This window comes from Falco biarmicus, chromosome 11, assembly GCF_023638135.1.
Source record: "Falco biarmicus isolate bFalBia1 chromosome 11, bFalBia1.pri, whole genome shotgun sequence".
NCBI lineage: Eukaryota > Metazoa > Chordata > Aves > Falconiformes > Falconidae > Falco > Falco biarmicus.
The window spans coordinates 14,802,433-14,822,348 of record NC_079298.1 but is presented as its reverse complement, the minus strand read 5'-3'; the positions used below and the strand labels follow the sequence as shown (position 1 = coordinate 14,822,348).

At 54.6% G+C, this 19,916-nt stretch overlaps 1 protein-coding gene across 7 annotated transcripts in view; it reads left to right on the top strand.

The window, feature by feature from the left end:
• Window positions 1-15,910, top strand: part of PTPRF (protein tyrosine phosphatase receptor type F) — a 392,669-nt gene extending 376,759 nt beyond the window's left edge. For all 7 annotated transcript variants that reach the window (XM_056355793.1, XM_056355795.1, XM_056355799.1 and 4 more), the window contains 9 exons: window positions 4,660-4,779; window positions 5,850-6,004; window positions 7,303-7,588; window positions 9,486-9,664; window positions 12,164-12,290; window positions 12,531-12,656; window positions 13,303-13,457; window positions 13,940-14,075; window positions 14,203-15,910. In XM_056355793.1, the coding sequence (XP_056211768.1) occupies window positions 4,660-4,779; window positions 5,850-6,004; window positions 7,303-7,588; window positions 9,486-9,664; window positions 12,164-12,290; window positions 12,531-12,656; window positions 13,303-13,457; window positions 13,940-14,075; window positions 14,203-14,271 (1,353 nt within the window). In that variant the 3' untranslated portion in view covers window positions 14,272-15,910. The remainder of the gene's footprint in view (window positions 1-4,659; window positions 4,780-5,849; window positions 6,005-7,302; window positions 7,589-9,485; window positions 9,665-12,163; window positions 12,291-12,530; window positions 12,657-13,302; window positions 13,458-13,939; window positions 14,076-14,202) is intronic.
• Window positions 15,911-19,916: the final 4,006 nt, after the last annotated feature.

Genomic DNA, 19,916 nt, shown 5'->3' with positions numbered 1-19,916 from the left:
CCAGGTTTGCACTGTGCCTCCCACTGCACAGCCCTGCCTGCTCCATCTGATGGCCACCATCACCTGCCCGGTCCAAACAGGTGAATTAACCTGCCTCGTCCTGCGGCTCAGGGCTTGCACCTGGGCTAAGCAAGATCAGAAGGTGCTGATCAACTGTTCTCTTCAGCTGGGGGTCATATGGGGACTCTCTTGTGCTTTCACATTTCAGTGATGAAGCGTATATTCGAAGTACGAGGAAAAGCCCTTTTAGGTTGCTAAGTAAATCCATGCCCAGAGTCCTGACTTAACTTCTAGGCTGCTTAGTTAAGGGAAGGCACTCCAAGGTGCCTGTTTCTCAAAGATAACGGGTTTCCTTTGACCCCACAGGCACTTGTCTTTGCCTGAGATGCCTTTGCTGCTGAGCGGTGCGTTATCTCCCTCCAGCACGCTCCCTGTCATGTCATTCTGCAATTACCTCCTGTGGTATTGGTTTCTGTCCCAAATACAGTGCACGTGGTCAGGCTTCTGGTGATGGGACGGGCACTGTGAATCCCTGTCACGGGCAGGTGGTGACCAGAGCCCTCGCAGAAGCTGCAGGCAGCCTGCCTGACTGGGTGTGCTGCTCAGGGGGCTCTAGGCTGACCCGACTGGACCCAGATCCTAGCATTCACTCCCTGACACCACTTGCCCATGCCCTGCTGGCTCTTTGGCACATCCCCAGCACTAACAAGAAGGGCAGTTTTCTCAGGCACTGCAGGAGGGGCAGGTTGCCAGGGGAGGCAATGGGGAAGCCCAGCCACTCCTGAGTCAAACCAGCCCCTCCACAGCGAGGGCTTCCCTGTTTGCTGGACTCTGTAGGTGCCTCAGGGCACCCGCTCACAGGAGGGCCCTGGTGGGGAGCTGGGATGTGAACTTGCAGGAGGCAGTTTTCTCTGGGGTTGTTGTTGGCTTCTCCAGCATCTTCCAAGGCAGGACAGCTTTCAGCCACCTTCCTGCTCCTGTTTTCCTCATACCCTTTTGGTGATGACTAGAGCTCACTCAGGTGCGTACCTTTTTGGAACCAAGGAAGATCCCACTCACTGCCCATTACTCCCAGCTTTCGGCATGAGTCACTGTTCTACAGTTTACTCCACTCCAGAGCCTTCAAACCTCATCTGATGCAACCCTTTGGGTCCCTGCAGCATTGCTGCCTGCCGATGTTCACACTGCAGTGGGACAGCGCTGTCCAGGCGGTCACATGGTGTCACAGCATTACCCACCGATGACCTTGCTTGAAAGTCCCCTTGCCCGGGGGTTTCAGCGCCAGCACAGGGCTGTCTCTCCAGCTGTGGAGCCTGGGGTGGGCAGCAGGTCTTCATGGCAAGAGCAAGCAGGCTCTGCCACCTTCCCACACGAGCTCCCCAAGGACCCCTCGGCAGTGCTGTTTGTAGATAAGCCGACCGACCAGGACCAGCAGCAGCTTTGCAGCCCTGTAGGGGTAACACTGCTTTAAAGGGCTCCTGAGCTGTAGGGGGAAAAAAAATAAATCTTTAAAGAGCATCAGCTTTTACGGTCTGCAATTTTAGCTGGCTTGATGGTCCAAATCATCCTCCCTTTTTCATGTTTTCACAAAGCGAGAGGCACATAAAGGATAGAAATGGCTGGATTGTGCAATTTAGCTGCCTTCAAAGCTTTACAATCAGTTTCAGAATCATTTGGTGGCAGTTCAGAAACACACATTGTAGATTAGCTTTCCCGAAGCTGCAAGCGTGGCGTGTCCCTACCAGAGTGCGTTGCATGAGAGAGGTATTAAAGCAGGATTTCTCCTACCCTGGGCTATCCCCAAGAGCCCAGCAGAGCGAGGTCTCCCAGAGCAGTGCCATGGCTTGTTCCGTCCCAGCCCAGAGCACCAAGCAGCCATCCCTGGGGTGTGATCTCCTCTAGCGCTTTGTGTCCCCAGGCAGGGGTGCAAAGAGGCTGGTGCTCAGGCGCTCTGGGGGAGAGAGGCTTGACAGCCACATCCTGCTCCAGCCCTCCCGCTGGCAGCGATGCCATCTGGCGCTTGCGTGCGGGGCTGGGAGCAGAGCACAGCTCTCGAGCTGAGGAGAGGTGCCCGGCTGCTCCTGGGCACAGGGCATCAAAGGGGAGGGACAGGAACCACTCAGCAAAGCTGCAATAAATGGCTGTTCAGGACATTACCATGCTCCTTAAGTTAATGAGAAGCAAGCACTGCCAGAAGAAAACATCTCTTATCTGCTTTAGTGCCACAGTGCATCGGCTTCAGCATAAAATTTACAGAGCTTGAAAATGGGGCATAAACATTATGGGTAAATTTGGCAGAAAATGTGACTGACTCTTATCTGGTCATGAATAAATAATTTTCAATTACCGGCCCAGGCACTGCTATTATCCTGCACAGGGAACTCCTCTGAAGTTTGTTTTGTGCTTGAGCACACATGGCTCCGTAGCACGTGGGTGGCAGGAGGGGGCCACTCTCCCAGAGGTGTGGGCTTAGGCTCGGGGACATGTGCTGCTCCTCTGCAATGTCCCCTGCAAATCACACCAAGAGAGACACAGCAAGCAGCTGTCCCCAGCATGTGCAGGATGCCTTTCTGCCCTCCCCTTACCTGCTTTAGAGAGGGGTCACATCATCCCCGAGCCAGGCAAGGCAAACTCAGGTAGCCAGAGGTGCAGCTGCCACCTGCTTGTAAGGATAGGATCAGTTTAGCTGTGAAATAGGGTTTGTGACCTCCGAGTTGTTCGCTCTGCAGCTAGTCAGCATAAAATAACAGGCTGCTCTGTGCCAAGCGAGGAAGAGAAATCTTCTGAGATTTGCACAGGGCCTGCCATGCTGGGAGCACAGATCCAAGGCAGCACAGCAGCCCGAAGGGCAGGAGATCCTGGGCAGGAGGCAGCAGAGCTGCTCTGGGCTTGCAGGTGCCTGCAGTACCCACCAGGCAACCTTGCCCAGGCTCTTCTGCCAGGGCAGGGCTTATTGAGAGCAGACCCAAAAAAAAAGCAGGGACAGTTGCCTCCCTCCAACCCCAGGTTGCTGCACTCCACCAGCCAGAGTACAGGATAAGGGCTCTTAGCTCTCACAAGCCCCACCCTGCTTAAAGTGCCTTCAATTAAAAGGCGGAACTTCATTGATTTCTAATTAAGCCTGTTGTTTCCCTTCCCACACATTCCCCTGTAAACACGCTCGGTTAATAATTAAGTTTACTATTCCTTGACAAGCACAGATGATCTTCCATTCACTCCTCTCTCCTAGGGCGGGAGACCATTTTCGGTGCAGTGCACATGGGTGGGAATGAAGTCTTCCTCCTGTCAGCCAGGCACCGCAGCACCGCAGTGCCAGATGAAATAGGGATGCTCAGGGTGTCAAATGAAATAGGGAGCTCAGGGCTGGAGAGAACAAAACTGGAGGAGTAGTTTGCAGATGCTGAGCTGTGAATAGGAGGAGGAGGTGGTCATCAGCAGGTGAGCAGGGAGTGATGCACAGGGAGGTGAAGGGGGCAGAGGGATGGGGCCCTGGGGATGTATTAGGGCTCCCTGCCAAGTGGGCTGCAGCAAGAGCCGCAACCAGTAGCTCAAAGTGCTCTGGCTGCTGAGTTGGGAGGAGGAAAATAAAGGATGCTGAAAGGCCATGGGTCTCTACGGAGCAGCACAGTGAGACAGTCCTGCCTGCAGGAAGGGGCTGAAGGGCTGGTTGGGCCACGGTCTATATCTCCTCGCACAGGGAGAACAAGTTGTGTCTGAGCTGGCATCTGTGCCTTGCTGTGGAGCAGTTTTTGAAACACCTAGGAGATGCAGATTTCCTGGGATGCACCACCTGCCAGAAGGGCAGGTTGACACCTCCAAGGGATGCTCAATGCACTTCAGCCTACGGCAATGCAAAAAAAGTGGCAGGGTCAGCCTGTGGACACTGCATCCAGGCTGGAGGCTTGGCATGCACCGCATCCCATCTTTCACCAGCGTGGTTAGCTGCCTGGGGGCAGCTGGCAGGTATTTATGGGGAAAGGTATTGCCTGTTGTTGTGTTGTTGTGTACCATGCTGGACTCAGAGCTCTGTCCAGTCTCAGCTCAGTGCTGTGGGTCGAGGACTTGGACTTCAAGCTGGGATAGAAGGAAGCTGGTGGGGGGGCATACAGGCTGCATCTCCCTCACCTCAGCTGCCCTTTGAGCAGAGCCATCCCCAGAGAAACCAGCGCTTCCCCTGCCCTGCTTCACCAGCTCTCCTCCCACCAACGCACAGCTGCTGACCTCTCTGTCCAGGCGGAGCTCTCACAGGGGGATGCTACAAGCATAGCCCTGAAGACCTTCATCTTCCCAAACAGGAGGTAGAGAAGAAAATTACAGGAGGCACAAATCACTGCTAGCAATTGCTGCACAGTCTTCATACCTGGTGCTGCTCTTGCTGCTGTGTCTGGTAGCCTGGTCCCCTTCACCACTTCCCACCAGTGGCGCCAGGGGGGAAAAAAATCCCTCTTTGACTATGAATCTAGCAGAAAGGAGACCAGGGCAATACTGCCTTTCTGCTGGGGACTGGAAGACTCCAGGAGAAGGAAATCTGTGTGTTTGGGGCCCCCCTGCACAGTGACTTTTTCTGTCTTTACCCTTTGAGGGGCAGAGCCCTGATCCTCACCCTAAATGCCGCAGCCAGCAGCCAAGCGCTGACCCTTCCTCCTCTCCTCCCTGCAGGTAAAGTGTGACCAGTACTGGCCGAGCCGGGGTACTGAAACCTATGGGATGATCCAGGTGACTCTGCTGGACACAGTCGAGCTGGCGACCTACACCGTCCGCACCTTTGCACTGTACAAGGTATGGTGCTGGCTGGGCCGTTCCTCCTCCAGGTAGTGCAGAGCCACTCCCCAGTGCTGCAGGGCCCACAGGCAGAGCCCATCGGCTGGGCCTGGCATGGCCGCGATGCGGCTAGTCCACACGCACAGCTGGGCGGCAATGGGAGACCGGCTGCAGGCTGCGCATCTGGCCACCGCTGGATTTTGGCCAGGACACCTGTTGCTCTCCTGTATGCACTGAGACCCTGTAATGGGCCCCAGAGCATGGGCCGTGCTTGCCTCTGTTGGGTGTACATGTAACAGCTGTCCTCCCATTAGAGGGACAACGTGGGAAGCAGTGAATTTTTAGCACTCCTGTCACTAATAATGCAAATGGAGGGGTCACACTGACACGTGTGCAAGCCCTTCTCTCCTGCCTGCTGCGTACCTCATTAGCGTTTGGCAATCCCTGGGGACACTGCTAGCAGTGGTGTGTCATGGCAATGCAAACAGGCTTTGCAGCAGGCTGCCTCTGTGCGTGACTGAGTCTGGGCCACAAGCACAGCAGTGTGCGATGGGGACACACTCAACGCCCCAGGAAGGCATCTCACCCCCAGCAGTCACCCAGCCAGTCTTACCGCATTGCTGCATAGATCACTCAGCTAAGCCGAGACGGGAGCAGGGCTGTCTCTGCAGACACAGGCTGATCAGCGATCCCTGAGAGACCCATGATGCAGAGGAGCAGGGGGAGCTGGCTGCTGCGGCCCTTCCATGCCCAGTGCCCATTTTCCCTGAACGTGCAGTGAGTATGTGGGTACTGACCTCATGCTGCGCAGAAGGGAGTCTGTCACCTTCCCTTCAGTCTGCTTCACTCCTGCAGAGCTGCTCTGCTCTCTGTATCAGCTGGCTTTCCACAGAGCATCTATGTTTACAGAAGCCTTGCAAGAAACCTACATTTAGCCTCCAAATTTTCAGTGGTAAAAGCCCAATACATGCACGATCACGCACAGCATTACATACCAGCCAGCTGGGTACCTTGTTAACCCATCAGTGGGTTCTGGTCGTAGGATGAGACTGTTCTCATGCAAAACAACTCCTCTTTGTCTTCCACAGAACGGCTCCAGTGAGAAGCGAGAGCTGAGACAGTTCCAGTTCATGGCTTGGCCTGATCACGGGGTACCAGAATACCCGACCCCAATCCTAGCTTTCCTGCGACGGGTCAAGGCCTGTAACCCACCAGATGCTGGGCCCATGGTTGTCCATTGCAGGTAGGACTGTGTGTTTGTGAAGCTGCACCTGGGCGCGTGCCTTCTGGCTGCGGGAGCTTTAACCTGTCCAGCTAGAAGTGGAGTCTCCTGTTCCTGCAGGGGGGGTTCATGGTAGCATAACCTGCGGTGCCGGCTTGGGCTGGGAACAGGACAGCAACCAGCAGTGGTGACGTGTATTGCTACTGCTCTGTCAGACTAAACAGCACTGCTGTGTGGAGAGCCTCAGAAAACACTTTTCCTGCAAAACCACAAGTACCATTTAAAAATGAAGTGATCTGTGCCCAGCATAAGTAGGTGGTACCTTTCAGAGGCTCATCATTGACAGACACACATGCAACAACCTCTACAAACATTCGTACATAGTATTTACAGTAGAACTCTTTTGCAGGGTAGAAAGGCAGCTCTTAAAGCAAAATATTAGTCTACTAAGGCTCAGCATCTTATCCAGGCAAGATTTATCTATACCAGCCGAGTGGGGACTATTACTGAACAAACCACTCCATCATTGCTGTTCCAGCATACGCCTTACCAGCAGTGTTTAATGCTCTTCTTTCATGCTCTGTTTCAGATGGGAGTGGGGTATAATTAACACATAAACAAGCTGTATTAAAGCCCTGTTAAGGATCTGTCTTACACCATAAATGAGGAGATGTCTAGCTCCCTATCTCTGCCTGTGTTTACATGTCACGACAGCGTGTCTGTTGTTTTCAGGGTACTTTCAGGGTGAATAGTCTGGGGATTGCTACTGCCCTTCCAGCAGATGTGGAGAGGCATCCAGTGCTAGAGCCAAGGGCTCAGCACAGACGTGTGTGACCCCCGGGCTGGTTGTCCTCATTTTATGGGTTAGGAAACAGTGACATTAGGTTGAGAGATAAGCAGGCTTGAAATTATGGACTTCACTTGTGCTGGGGCCCAGCCTGGACTTCACGTCTTCCGACTTCATGCACAGGTACGCTGTCACTCCCCTGCCCGTTAAACATATTTCTCCTTCCCTCGTGGAGGTGCTGGCAGCCACCACAGGGACCAGCAGAGTGACACCACATCCTTTCTGCTCCGTCAGTGAAAGGGGGACAGCAGAAGGGCTGAGTAGCCTCCCACATTCTCTAGTGCCTCTCTCCCTCGCTCCTCCTGTCACCTCTTGTTTGGGGCTCAGTTCATTATCCCTCACTGTGAGGAGCAGCCTTTACTCCTTCCCCTCTGTGCGCTCTAGGGCCGAGCGCTCTCTGAAGCAAGAGCAGAGCTTGCGTGGCATCTATAGGAAACGGTGTCACCTCGGGCCGCATGCTTTGTTCCCACAGTGCTGGCGTGGGCCGAACTGGTTGCTTCATTGTCATTGATGCCATGCTGGAGCGGATGAAGCATGAGAAGACTGTGGACATCTATGGCCACGTGACGTGCATGCGCTCTCAGCGCAACTACATGGTGCAGACAGAGGACCAGTATATCTTCATCCATGAGGCCTTGCTGGAGGCAGCCACATGTGGCAATACCGAGGTGCCTGCACGCAACCTCTTTGCTCACATCCAGAAGCTGACCCAGGTGCCACCAGGCGAGAGCGTTACTGCAATGGAGCTGGAGTTCAAGGTTGGTGGCAGAGCCCCAGCATCCCCCTTCCCCAGTGCCCTGTCTCTGCCCACGCAGCCTCACGGGGCCGCTTGCCCAGGGATTGGGAGAGGAGAGCCGTGGATCGTTACAGATAGTTATTCTTCTGTGTGTTTCTAAACCAGGTAGGCAGTGATTTAAAATACATTTAAATTGTAAAGCTTGCATTGGCCATGGCTCCCCCCGGATTGGCAGCTTCTGGGGAGGATATAAAAGGCAGATGGATGCGCAGTTCTCAGCAGCACGTTCTGCTCTAGGTTCACTGTGCGGTGGGAGCTGCATCTGAAATCAGATGCAGATCGTGTTAGTGATAATTGATGTTACTGTGAACAACTTGTCTGGAAACGGCTCCAATTTAAATATGTGAGACGTTTCTAGTCTCATTCCTTCAGTGCTGAGCTCTGTTATCTTTTAACCACCTCGACACCAAGCCTCAGTATCTAGAATTGGTGAAGGCAGTGTTTTAAGGCACACTGTTTTTAAGAAGCCAAACCGACATTTTGCTCTCTGTATCTGTGAGTGCCAGCTGCAGATACTTATTACAGCCTTGGAGATGGAAGTGAGCTCTGGTAAGCGCCCATATTCTCAGATGAGGTGCATTAGTCCAGTGGAATCGAGCAGGGGAATATAGCTCACGCAGGGAGGCAGCAGACCATGCAGGCGGTGAATTGAACTGCAGCAATACAGCTTCACCCTGGGGATTCCCTCCAAGTGACAAAGAAGCAGGAGATATACTGACTTCCAGCGTAAACTGGGAATAGCTGAGCAGCTCTGTCCTGCGGTTACCAGAGCTGCTGATGTCCTGGGCTTGGGACAGTAGATCGTACTGCATTAGCATCTCATGGTGGCTCTTGCTCTGAGAAAACCCTCAAGAGAGCCATAGAGTTAGGCTAAACTCTAGCAACTCTGTTGTAAGATAGGCAAAAAATTCCTGTTTCTCCAAGGGTGTCTTTAGAAAAGTAATAAGGTTTGCCCCCTTCTGTGCCCTGGCAGCGTCCACTGCACGGGAAACCCTGGGGAGCAGGATATGGGAGGGCCTGACATGGCCACATCACTCCCCAGAGAGCAACCCTGTCCTTCTGCAGGGAGCCTCTGCCAAGGACCAGCTGCCACACAGAGCAAGAAGGGTGGCTCTGGAGATGCTGGAGAGGGTCTTTTGGGGAGACAAAAAAAAAAAAAAAAAGAAAGAGAAAAAGAGAGAGACTTCTGTTTGAATGTCTCTGACAACAGATCTAAGTAACGCGTTTGCCGTGACTCCAGTTTACAGGGCTCAAAGAGAACCATGAAATGTCTCACGGTAACCCAAAATAGATTTTCTTTACCTAAAACTGTCACAATTCTCACATTTTTCTTGGTTTTTTCTGGGGTGAGAAGTAAATAGCAAGACATTGTTGGAAGATGGAAAGCTTTCCTTCCCTGACACCACCAGGCATGTCCCTGGTTCAGCGAGGAACAAAGCTTCATGGTTCATGTCCTGGCCCTTTGTGGGTCAGATTGCTGCTGTGGGTCTCCACTCGGCTGTGTGTGGCTTTGGGGCTGTGGTTCCCCTGCTGTCACCTACAGCTGTGCACCAAAAGTCAGCAGCAAGGCCGTGCCGCCGTGCCTAGGTGTGCAGTGCCATGGCAGCGGGGCTGACATGGTACCGAAAACCAGACTGATGACTGTGAAATAGCGCAGAGGGATGCAGCCTCATTGGTGGCAGAGCCGTTTGTCTGGTCCGGAAAGAAGCAGTCGCCAGCACAGGGGGGTCCCGCAGTCTGAGGAGGGAGTGTGGGGGCATGCCTGGAGGGATTCCTGCCTGCCCTGCTGCCAGGGTCCTGCTTTTGTCCCCAGATGCTGCATCCCCAGCAGGGGTCTGACGTGTCTCCTCCTCTTTCAGCTGCTGGCCAACTCTAAAGCACATACCTCACGTTTCATCAGTGCCAACCTCCCGTGCAACAAATTCAAGAACCGCCTCGTGAACATCATGCCATATGAGCTGACAAGAGTCTGTCTGCAGCCCATCCGGGGTGTCGAGGGCTCCGATTATATCAACGCCAGCTTCATAGATGGGTACAGGTAAGGGCCACCTTAGGTGCCTGGGCCAGCCTGTCCTGCCTGCTTGGGAACCCGGGCAGAGCTGCCTTCTCCTCTTTCCCAAGGACTGGTCCTGGCTGCCTAGAGGTAGACCGGGGATCACTTTGTTGCATCTTACCTGTTTCCATTTTCTCAGACACTTCAGTGTGTATAGTAACAATATGTGAAGACTGCTAGTGAGTGCTGCCAGGCTGGCTTGTATTGCTGTAGACAGATGCCCACATGGCTGGGGCGGAGGCTGTGCTGGTTCCTGTGGAGTTTTATAGGATCTTCTAGTAGGCATCGCTTGGCACGTATATCTCTAGCATCTAATGCAAACCTGCCCCCTCTCACTAGCTGTAGCAACCAGAGGTAGAAGTGTGCCTGATACAGGCAGCAGCCAAAGGCTCATTGTCCCATGTCTTCATTTTGGGGGGGAGTCTGGATCTTCAGGCAGGGCTGGTGCTGGACACTGGGGACCCCATCACTGGGTTCTACACCCCTCCCAGGATACCTTTTAGAAAGCACAAATTAAGATCTGGTGGGGCAGTAATACTTAGGGATTCTGTATCTAACTGCTGGCATCACATTCTCGGATGCTAAGTGCCAGGAGAGAAGAATGCAGGGAAGCAGCCCAGTGGACGAGGCTTCCTCACCAGTCCCCAGACATTAATGCAGACCAAACCGCAAGCGTGCGTATACAAGGCTCGGTGCTGTCATCTCTTGGTGCACTGTCGCAGTAGGGTCACCCAGTGCAGGAGTGAGGGCTACAATGATGAATGTGGCACAGTCCTCCTCCAGCTTGGCTCTGGCCAAACGCTTCTTATGGGCTGGTGACCTCCCAGGAGCAACAGGCACTGCCAAAGGGAACAGATGTTGGTGCGGCCAGGCCAGCGACTCTGTGCCTCTGTCCTTGCCAGCAGCTGAGCCCAGGAAGAGTTCCCAGGGGAAAGGGCTACATGGAGGCAAGTGCGGGCAGGGAGCAGAAGGGGAGCAGAGCAACCCAAGGAGCATCCCAATGCAGCAAAACTGCAGCGAGCCAAGCTCCCTCAGGGAAGGACAGAGTAATGGGGAAGGATGAAGGGGCTGTAGAAAAGCTGTCACAGAGCAGCCTCGCTCCCCTCCTGCCTGTGTGGCTCTGAGCCGTCCAGCACTGCGTCATTAATGTGGCCACCTGCCTGCACGCCCACCCCGGCCGCCCGGTGGCTGACAGACACCGTGTCCTGGCTCCAGAGCTGGTGAAGAGGAATGCTGGTTTTGCCCCTTGGTGGTGCCACAGAGGGAGGGCTGCCAGCACGGCAGGTGGTACCATTTCATGTGCTACCTACCCCAACCCCGAAAAGAGCGCTGTTATCTCTTCGCACGCTTTCCTTTGAACCGAGCAATCTTCTCTGTATTATCTAAGGAGATCAGTTGGCCCAGGGTCCTGCAGACACCACCGATGCTGCATCTTTATTAGCTCTTTGGTTTCGTTCTGCACCCCTGCTCCCTGCTTTTTATGATGTCTTATAAATCCACCTTGAGGCAGCCCCTGTCTTCATCCTGCACATTACAGCTGTCCTGCAGCACGTTCATTAATTTTTAGCACCAGGGCGGAGGTGGGGTGCTGGGTGGGCTGGGAGGGTGCTGGGATGGCGGGGGCTGCCACCAGGCTGGGTGGGCTGCCACCTGGCCTGGGGGGCTGCTGCCCGGCTTGGGGGGCTGCCGCCGGGCTTGGGGGGCTGCCGCCTGGCTTAGGGGTTGGTGGGGTGCCACCCGGCTTGAGGGGGTGCCGCCTGGCTTGATGGGGTGCCACCGGGCGGGGGTGCCGCCGCTGCTGTGGGCTCCGGCACCCTGCAGCAGTACAGCGGGGCCGTGTCCCCACAGCCAGCGGTGGCAGGCGGTGCAGCGCTGGGCGCTCGGCCGGGCAAAGCACTGACATACTGGAGCAGGGCCCAGGCTGGGGCAGGTCAAGCTCTGCTGTGACACGGAGCGTTTTGAGAGACGCTCTGTGTCGCGGTAGAACTGAGGACAAATGTTGAGCCTCAGGAAAGTTGGCACAACGGCATTCATGGTCTCCGTGCTGCCCGAGTGCTGCAGAGAGCGACAGCGCAGGAGCCCGGGGCTGCGGCTGGGGTCGGCCCCAAGCACAGCTTCTCCCTCCAGCCCGGGTGGGTGCTGGCAGCCCGCTCACACGGGGCTGGGTGCTGGGAAGGGACCTAGTGCAGCAGCGCTGCTGGGGACGCTGTCACCCCAGCAAGGACTAGCAGCCCTGCCGGATCCTGCACCTGGTGGTGCTCGCTGCATCTGTGGGAAGCACTTAGAAGACATGGGCTGGGCAGGTCCATCCCTCCCACAGAATCCATGGCTAGTCCTACAGACCTGCCTCCTGCAGCTGTGTTGTCAGCCCTGCTCCCTGCTGCACAGGGCCCCTGCCTCTAGCTTTCCCAGCCCACCGGCCCCCGGGAGCAGCTGCTGCCTGTCTCCCAGGAGCTGGTCTGAACACCATTATGTTTGTCACAGGCAGCAGAAGGCCTACATCGCCACGCAGGGACCACTGGCCGAGACCACGGAGGATTTCTGGCGGATGCTCTGGGAGCACAACTCCACCATCGTGGTGATGTTGACAAAGCTACGCGAGATGGGCCGGGTAGGAGTCCTGCCGCGGGGAGAAAGGGGGCTGTGTGGCTTCTGTCTGTGCACACAGCCTCTCAGGTCACCCCAGTCTGTCCCCAGCACCAGCCATTTTGGGCCAGCCTCCCCCTGGCACGTCCTCTGGCTGGTCCTGTGGCTGACCCTGTGACCCCACAGACACATACGCTCCCAGGGAGCAGGAGGGAGACGCAGCGGCTTGTCGGTACCAATGTCTTACCATGCTCCTCATCCACAGGAGAAGTGCCATCAGTACTGGCCCGCAGAGCGCTCTGCCCGGTACCAGTACTTCGTGGTGGACCCCATGGCAGAGTACAACATGCCGCAGTACATTCTCCGGGAGTTCAAGGTGACAGATGCCAGGGTGAGTGCAACTGCTGGCTCCCCAGCTCTGCTGCCTCCAGTGCCTCTGCCCCACCTCTGTCCTGCCCACAGCAGTGGGGGGAGTGTGCCACAGCTCCTGGAGGAACCGGAAAGCAAGGTGCTGCCTGGCACTGCAGGCAGAAAGGGCTACTGCCCTGCACGTGCTGCTCCTCTCACCACGAGTTCCTTCCTTGCCAGCTGTGTCAGCCCCAGTGAGCAGCTCGGGGATCTTTATCAGCACCAGACCCTGCCTTGCCTACGCTGCACACTCAGGCAAGGATTAACCATGGGCTGCCCTGCACCTGGAGTCTCTGTGTGCAGCATCTCACTGGGCACAGGATCCCTGTGTGACAGTAAACGTGGTCTTGGGGTGCCGCTGCGCCCCAAACAGGACCAGGGCACTGACCCAACAGACGCTGCAGGGGCCTAAAGCCCTGCTCAGCTCAGCCACCCTGGGGTGAATATGGGAGAGCAGAGGCAGGCCCCAGACACTCGGCGAAAGATCTGCCTGGGCTCTTCCATGGCCCGTGCACCCTCTCACCTGGCCTGGGCCAGGGGGTCTGAGAGCAGGTCAGCAGCGCCAGCGCTGAGGGGAGCAAGAGCAGCCCCTCACCTACTGCTCACGTCTGACAACCCTGTCCCCGCAGGACGGCCAGTCACGGACCATCCGCCAGTTCCAGTTCACAGACTGGCCTGAGCAGGGAGTGCCAAAGACGGGAGAGGGCTTCATCGACTTCATCGGGCAGGTGCACAAGACCAAGGAGCAGTTCGGGCAGGATGGGCCCATCACGGTGCACTGCAGGTGAGTAGGACAGATCAGCACCCGCCTCTGCCTTTATCGGTCCTCGGAGATGTCCCCTACCTTGCTTACCCCGGCAGCTGCCAGCTCCCCTGCATGTGATGCCCCCCCTGTTAAACCACTGTCAAGAAGCAGGCAGGTGACGAGGAGGCGGCAGCGTCCGTGGGCGCCATCGGTAGCCTTTCTGCCAGGTGACTAGATTAACCCACCCAGTGACCTGGTGGTACGGATTTGAGCTCCTTGGAAGAGTCCTTGGGCAGGGCAGGTGCCACAGCAGCTTGGCCCAGAGGCAAGGCAGAATTGGTGGGCCCCGTGGGGCTGAGGAGGCACCTCTGGCCGGCAGTGTCCCTGTGGCCTCTCCTGGCCCCACTGAACAGGTCCCTGTGCTCCATGAGCTGGGGACGCTTGCACTGCTCCTAGGAGCTCTGCAGAGCTTCGCTGGGGCTGGTGGGTCTCTAATGACACCTCTTGCTCCCTCTGCTCAGCGCTGGGGTTGGGCGCACAGGCGTGTTCATCACACTCAGCATCGTGCTGGAGAGGATGCGCTACGAGGGGGTGGTGGACATGTTCCAGACGGTGAAGACCTTGAGGACGCAGCGGCCAGCCATGGTGCAGACAGAGGTGAGTGTTCCCTCCTCCCTAGGGCAGTGGGAGAAGGGAGGGGAGCCGGTGTCTCTGGGTGGTGAATCCTGCTGCCCGCTGTCCTTACATCCCCACTTGTCACGTTTCCCCCCTTGCTGCCTTGCAGGACCAGTACCAGCTGTGCTACAGAGCGGCACTGGAGTATCTCGGCAGCTTCGACCACTATGCAACGTAACTAGTGCTTTCCTCCAGTCGCGGTGGGGATGTCTAGGAGTGGAGACGGGTCCCTCTGAGCCAGAGCCGCCCATTCCTCAGTCCTTCTGTACAGATGGAGGTGCTGCCCAGGCAGCAGACCTCCATGCCAACCAGTTTTGACCACGGCATTTAGGAACTTTGCCCCAGCGCCAAACGAGGGAATCCGACTCCAAAAGCATTTCCAGTCTCTGGCTGAATTTCTGCTCATGTGCATCTCTCGCCCTCTCTCACGCGACTGCATTTCACAGCGAGGCTTTAGGTGGGTGGAATGGGATCTTTTTTTTAAACATGTAAAATAGTTACTAGTGGTTTTTATAATCTCCTCTCTCTTCATTTTTTATTTTTTGCAAGTCTTAAATGTTTTGCCCGGGCAGAACTGGACCCACCAAACCTTTGGGAGTTGGGTTGTTTGTTTTTTTTTAATATCCTATTGCTTTAACATTTTTTACTGCCCTGTGTTTATTTCAGCCAGTCGCTGCTGGTTCTGCCCATTTTAGTGCAGCTTCCTTGGTAATTTGCAGCAGCTGGCTTGTGGTTCCTGCCCGGCTCCATTCCCCATAGGCTGCTTTTTAGTCCTCTGTAGAATATTAAATTTCATGGAACTGGACCTAAGCTACCAATTATTTTTTTAGCATTCCCCTCCCCGCCCCCTCCCCCCCCGCCCCATTATTTCCTGAGTAGGTTTGGGTTTGGGAGGGCATGTGGGGTCACCGGAGAAGCGGTCCCTTTGTCAGCTGGAAACCGTTCAGTCCTATTACGATGCGTGTTAAACCAATGCAGTGACCGTGTGTATTGGCAGATCCCGATATGACGTAAGTTGTCGTCGCCTTGTTTGTGAGAGACCTGAAACCCCAGGCTCCAGGCTTTGGAGCCTCTTTTTGTGTGTCTCGCTGGGAAGGGGGCAGGAGAAGGGAGTGGGTCCCACGCTTCCCCAGGGAGGGGGTGGAAAGAGCGAGACACAGCCCTTTTTGTTAATCCCGCGGTTCTGTGCGTGCAAGCGCCGTTCTGTCACCTCTCACCAGTGAAGTGCATCAGAGCATTTACAAAGGCAAGGAGCACAAGCCCAGCCACCCCCAGAGCAGAGCCAGGCCGGCTCTCTTTGGAAAGCAGAGTACAGCAGGGAAGGGGAGGGGAGTACACACGGCTTCAGAGGTTGGGTGTATCTATAATTTCTGCTATCCTGCAACTGTTAAAAGTCACTAGAATATTGTACTTTCCGCTACTTCAGGACGTTCTAATGAACCAATGTGGCAAGACTACTGGACTTAATTTAATGGTACTATATATTAATACTCCTTATTATATCACGCTTGCACTAAAGACAGGGAGTGAGCAGCCCTCGTTGGAGTGCATTGAGTTATGAATAAAGGTGGTGGAAGGGTATCTAATTGTATTATCACATGTATTCCGAATGTTAAGAATCCAAGCTACGTTGAAATCAGCAATCCAGGGTTGGTAATGTTGGAGGACACATTCATTTTTACCTTGTGGATGCATAGTGCTGTAGGGGTCACTGTTGTATACAGTCTGTTTTCTATTTGTTAATAAAAAAAAAAAATCTACAGCATCATTGCATAATTCTTGATGTTAATAAATTTGAATAATTGGGTTTCATACAAGCTGGCTTTGCTGTCTGTTTCTTCAGCAGTAAGCAAGAGGCCATAGAGTCCCTCGGCGATGGACATGCTCCTCAACCTGTTGCCAGGGAAGTCCTTTCCCACAGGCACATCCCAGCCACGAGTGCCCCACACTTGCTGCAGCAATGCTGTGCCGGCAGGGAGCTCAGGCACCCTCTGCGACAACCCCCTTTGTGCATGCGTGAGCTCACCTCCTGCCTGCCTGCAGCTGTACCGGGCTGCACTGACAGTCCTCAGTCCCTGGCACCTCCAGGAATAGTCCTGCCAAGCCTGTCTTTGCAGCCAAGGCCTTCTCTGGGTCCCCTCCATTTCACAAAGGATGGATCATTCCCAGCAGGAGGAAGCCGGTAGCCACTTTCTGCCCAGGCCATGCTCTGCACAAGCTGTCCATGGTGGCTGGGGCCTGAGACCTGCCCTCCCCACCTGCTGTAGTGCCCATTACTGATCCTCAGAGGATCCCAGGATGTAGCAGGATGCAGCCCAGGGGTGATGCAGGGCTTTGCTGGAAACACGTTTACCTGCACCCCCTCCCCTGCCAGCGTGCTGGCCGCAGGACCAGGTTGGACTTTGCTTCTGGGTTTGCAGGAAAAAGAAGGGTCAGTGACTGTGGGTTTGGTGGCAATACCAGTCCTGGATGAGGCTGGGGTGTTGCCAGCCTCTTGAGACACTGCAGTAACGCTCTTCTGCAGCACTCGGCATAGCTGCGTATGCAAAGTTACTGCTCAGCAGTAAAACGTTGCCTGGCCCCTAACTGCAGAGAGCACCCGGCTATGTTGAGGTGTGAGACCCCTGCCAAGGCATGTGGCTGTGCCCTGCCCACATGGGAACTGCAAACCCTGGGTCGGTGCCAGCTCATAGAGAGAGCAGCACCTACAAACGGCACAAGCGTGCAAGGGAAGGGCCAGTGTAGAGGGCAGAACCACACAGGCCAGGGCCCCGTGGCCTGTCTGTCCTTGCTGAGGAAGCCAAATCTGCCCTGGTCACCATGTGCGGTGATGGGTGGGAGCGTGTAGCAGAAAGACTGATGAGCTTTTCCCCAACATGACTATGGGCAGCTTCTTACTGGCTCCTCGCTGACTGTGCTGGAGCTCAGCCACACGTAGTGTTTCCTGCCAGGCCAGACTGGCGCCTGAGCAGGTGCCAGATGCAAAATGGTGTTTCCCCCTCACCTCACTGGTTCCTACCCCAGTGCTTCGCCCCTGGGGAGACCTGAGGGCGGTGGAGCCTTTCTCTGGCTCTGCTGTTGGGCAGCCCTGTTTGGTGCAGATCCAATGGCAAAGCAAGCTCCTGCCCTTGCAAGGCAGCACACGCGCACAGGTGTGTGGGCATGCACGTGCCAGCACCGCTGGCATCGGGATGCTTTGCTTTGCATTGCTGCCAGGGCCCAGGATGGCAGAGCTACGCAGCCAAGCAAGCACCTGCTTGTACGTGGGTGCGTGTGGGGAGGAGGGGTGCCACTGCGCTGTAGGAAGCCGGCTAGATGGGAGGCGGGCAGCGAGCACCTGCCTGCGCTGCAGTGACAACGCTCTGGCTGTGCTGCTAAACTACAGGGGTGACAATGCTTTCACTACATGGATATGCTGCTCACCGAGCACCCACCAGGCACTGCCGTGTGCACAGCAGGAATCTTTAGTCCGTGTGTAACTTTAAAATGCAGTGATTTGCTCTCACCAAAAACAGCAGGTGCCAGAACACTTGCACAAGCACATGCGCATGTACCTTCTTCTTGTCCGAGAACACCTGAGGCTTCCTCCCCATCTGATGCCTTGTTCTTAGCCCAAACTCTCTACAACCAACCCCAGGAAAACATGAGGGAACAAACACTCCCGATGTGCTGCCTGACGGGCTCTGCTTCTCTGCCTGCCACATGCATAAGGCACAGAGTGACCTTTTCAGGTGGTCAGTGAGTTTGCCTATGGACCGAGTAGAAACAGGAGAAGGCAGGGAGAGGGAGAACAAGCGTCTCAGCACAGACCACCCTGGGACTACCTTGAGTGAGCCCAGGCCTCTGCAGCAAGGCTGCTGCTGGGCAGATGCTGTGTAGGTACTTAAATTGTGAAGCTGAAGCCGTGTGGCCAAAGCTTTGTGCTGGCCTCACAGGGCCAAGAAAGACTGGGCACGTAGAGAAAGCCGGGAGGCCCCAAAGTGTCAGGACATTCTGCCTTGGCAAGGGGACAGGCCCCCAGAGGACAGCCAGGTCAGAGAGCAGCAAAGGCAGCTGCTGCCTGTGGGGGAAGTCTTGCTCCCCTGCCTCCTCACACAAAGCCAGCACTCCACTAAAGGGGATGGGCTCATATCAGTTGAAAATTAACATTAACTTCCCTTTATCTCTGCATATCTCACAAAAAAAAAAGGGGGGAACAACAACAACAAAAAGACTAACCACGCAGAGGGGACACGCAGGGATGCTAACCCGATCTGCCCTCAGAGCCAGCGCCATGGCCTGTGCTGTGCTCCAGGCAGAGCCACACTGCCTCTTCCCAGGGCCTGGTGCTGCAGCGCCTGGGCTGTGGTGCTCAGCTTTCCCTGTCTAGAAAGGATTTATCCCAGCTGGCATTTTTTTGCCCCGTCTTCTTTGGTATCAGTTTGAGACTTCTCCCTCCCTCTGGTATCAGCCTGGCTTCACAGTGGCCCGCTGTGCTCCAGATCTGAAGGGAACGCTCCCAAGATGGTGCCGTAAGGCAGCGTTTGGCCTCTTTCCTTTGGAGTATCTCTGACAGACCGACCACATTTGCACTGAGCAATGGCACTGGGTAGTTACTGCTGGCCTTTTTTTTTTTTTTTTTTCCTAGTGAAAATTTTCCATTCTTTAATTGTACCAGGTAGCCCCTAATGCAGGCTCAGATAAGCGGTTTTGTAAAGGGCATGGTTTGGCAGGTGGGAGAGCAGCTAAATGGCAGCTAGTCAAAGGTGAATTCCTGAGCTTCTGCTCTTTCTGTTTTCTTTTTTTATTATTATTAATTCCATTGATAACTGTAGCAAGAGAGCTGTGTAGGCCCTGCCTAGGCTTGGCTTGCCTCCTAGTGATGCTAAATCATAGGATCATAGAATGGTTTGGGTTGCAAGGGACCTTTACAGATCATCTAGTCCAAATAGCATCCTGCCCAACCACTTGCCCTTTGGGATTCCATTACTTTAAATTTTCTTTGTCAAGGGCAAAATACTTGTTAAATAAGGAAAAGAAACAGCTGCACAAATCTGAGCTTACTCTGCGCAGTAGCTTGGCAACTCCTTCCCCCACAGTCCTGGCATTTCTTGTTCTCAGCAACGTTGCCATTTTAATTTGTAAAGTTTCCCAGTTAAGAGTGACTTTTTTTTTTGCCTGTTCTGCCCTGGTTAATTTCTGAGAGCAGGAAAAGTTCTGATCCCTCCAGTTAAAAGTTCATCGTTGCCCTTTTGCCAGTTTTGCTAAGTAATCTTAGTCCCCAGCAACAATTATGTGTTACCAAGCTTTCCTGCCTCGACTTCTCTGCTCGTGGCAATATTTTACCAATCTTCACCATAAAAAGACTGGCTTGTGTCTCCTGATATTAGAAAGTTGGTCTTTCTTTACTAATGGTTAGCAGTTGCAGCTGTCAGGCCACCAGAAAGGCCAGAAACTCAGAGTTCATGTCACAGCCATTACCTGACAGTTGTCTGTGTTGGTACCTCCATCTGCAGGAAGCTGAGTGTTGCACACGCTGTGATTTTAATCCACTTCAGGGTTCTGGTCCAAATCTGAGTTTGAGGAGGCCAGAGAGGCAGCAGACCACAGAGAAACCTGCGTTGGTGTGGTGTTTCAGTAAGACTTTCAGGGCTGCCGTGTGCCTGTAGCATGACACCAAAGGAAATGCGTATCAGGAGAAACACACAGTGAAATTAAAACTTCGTTTAGGGATGAGTGACCGAGTGTGGTCTGAGGATGGTTACAAGCGCTTTTGGGTGGGTTGTGCTTACTTTCAAGGTTGCCTGTTGGCACTTACACATTTAAAAAAGCACTTAGTACATC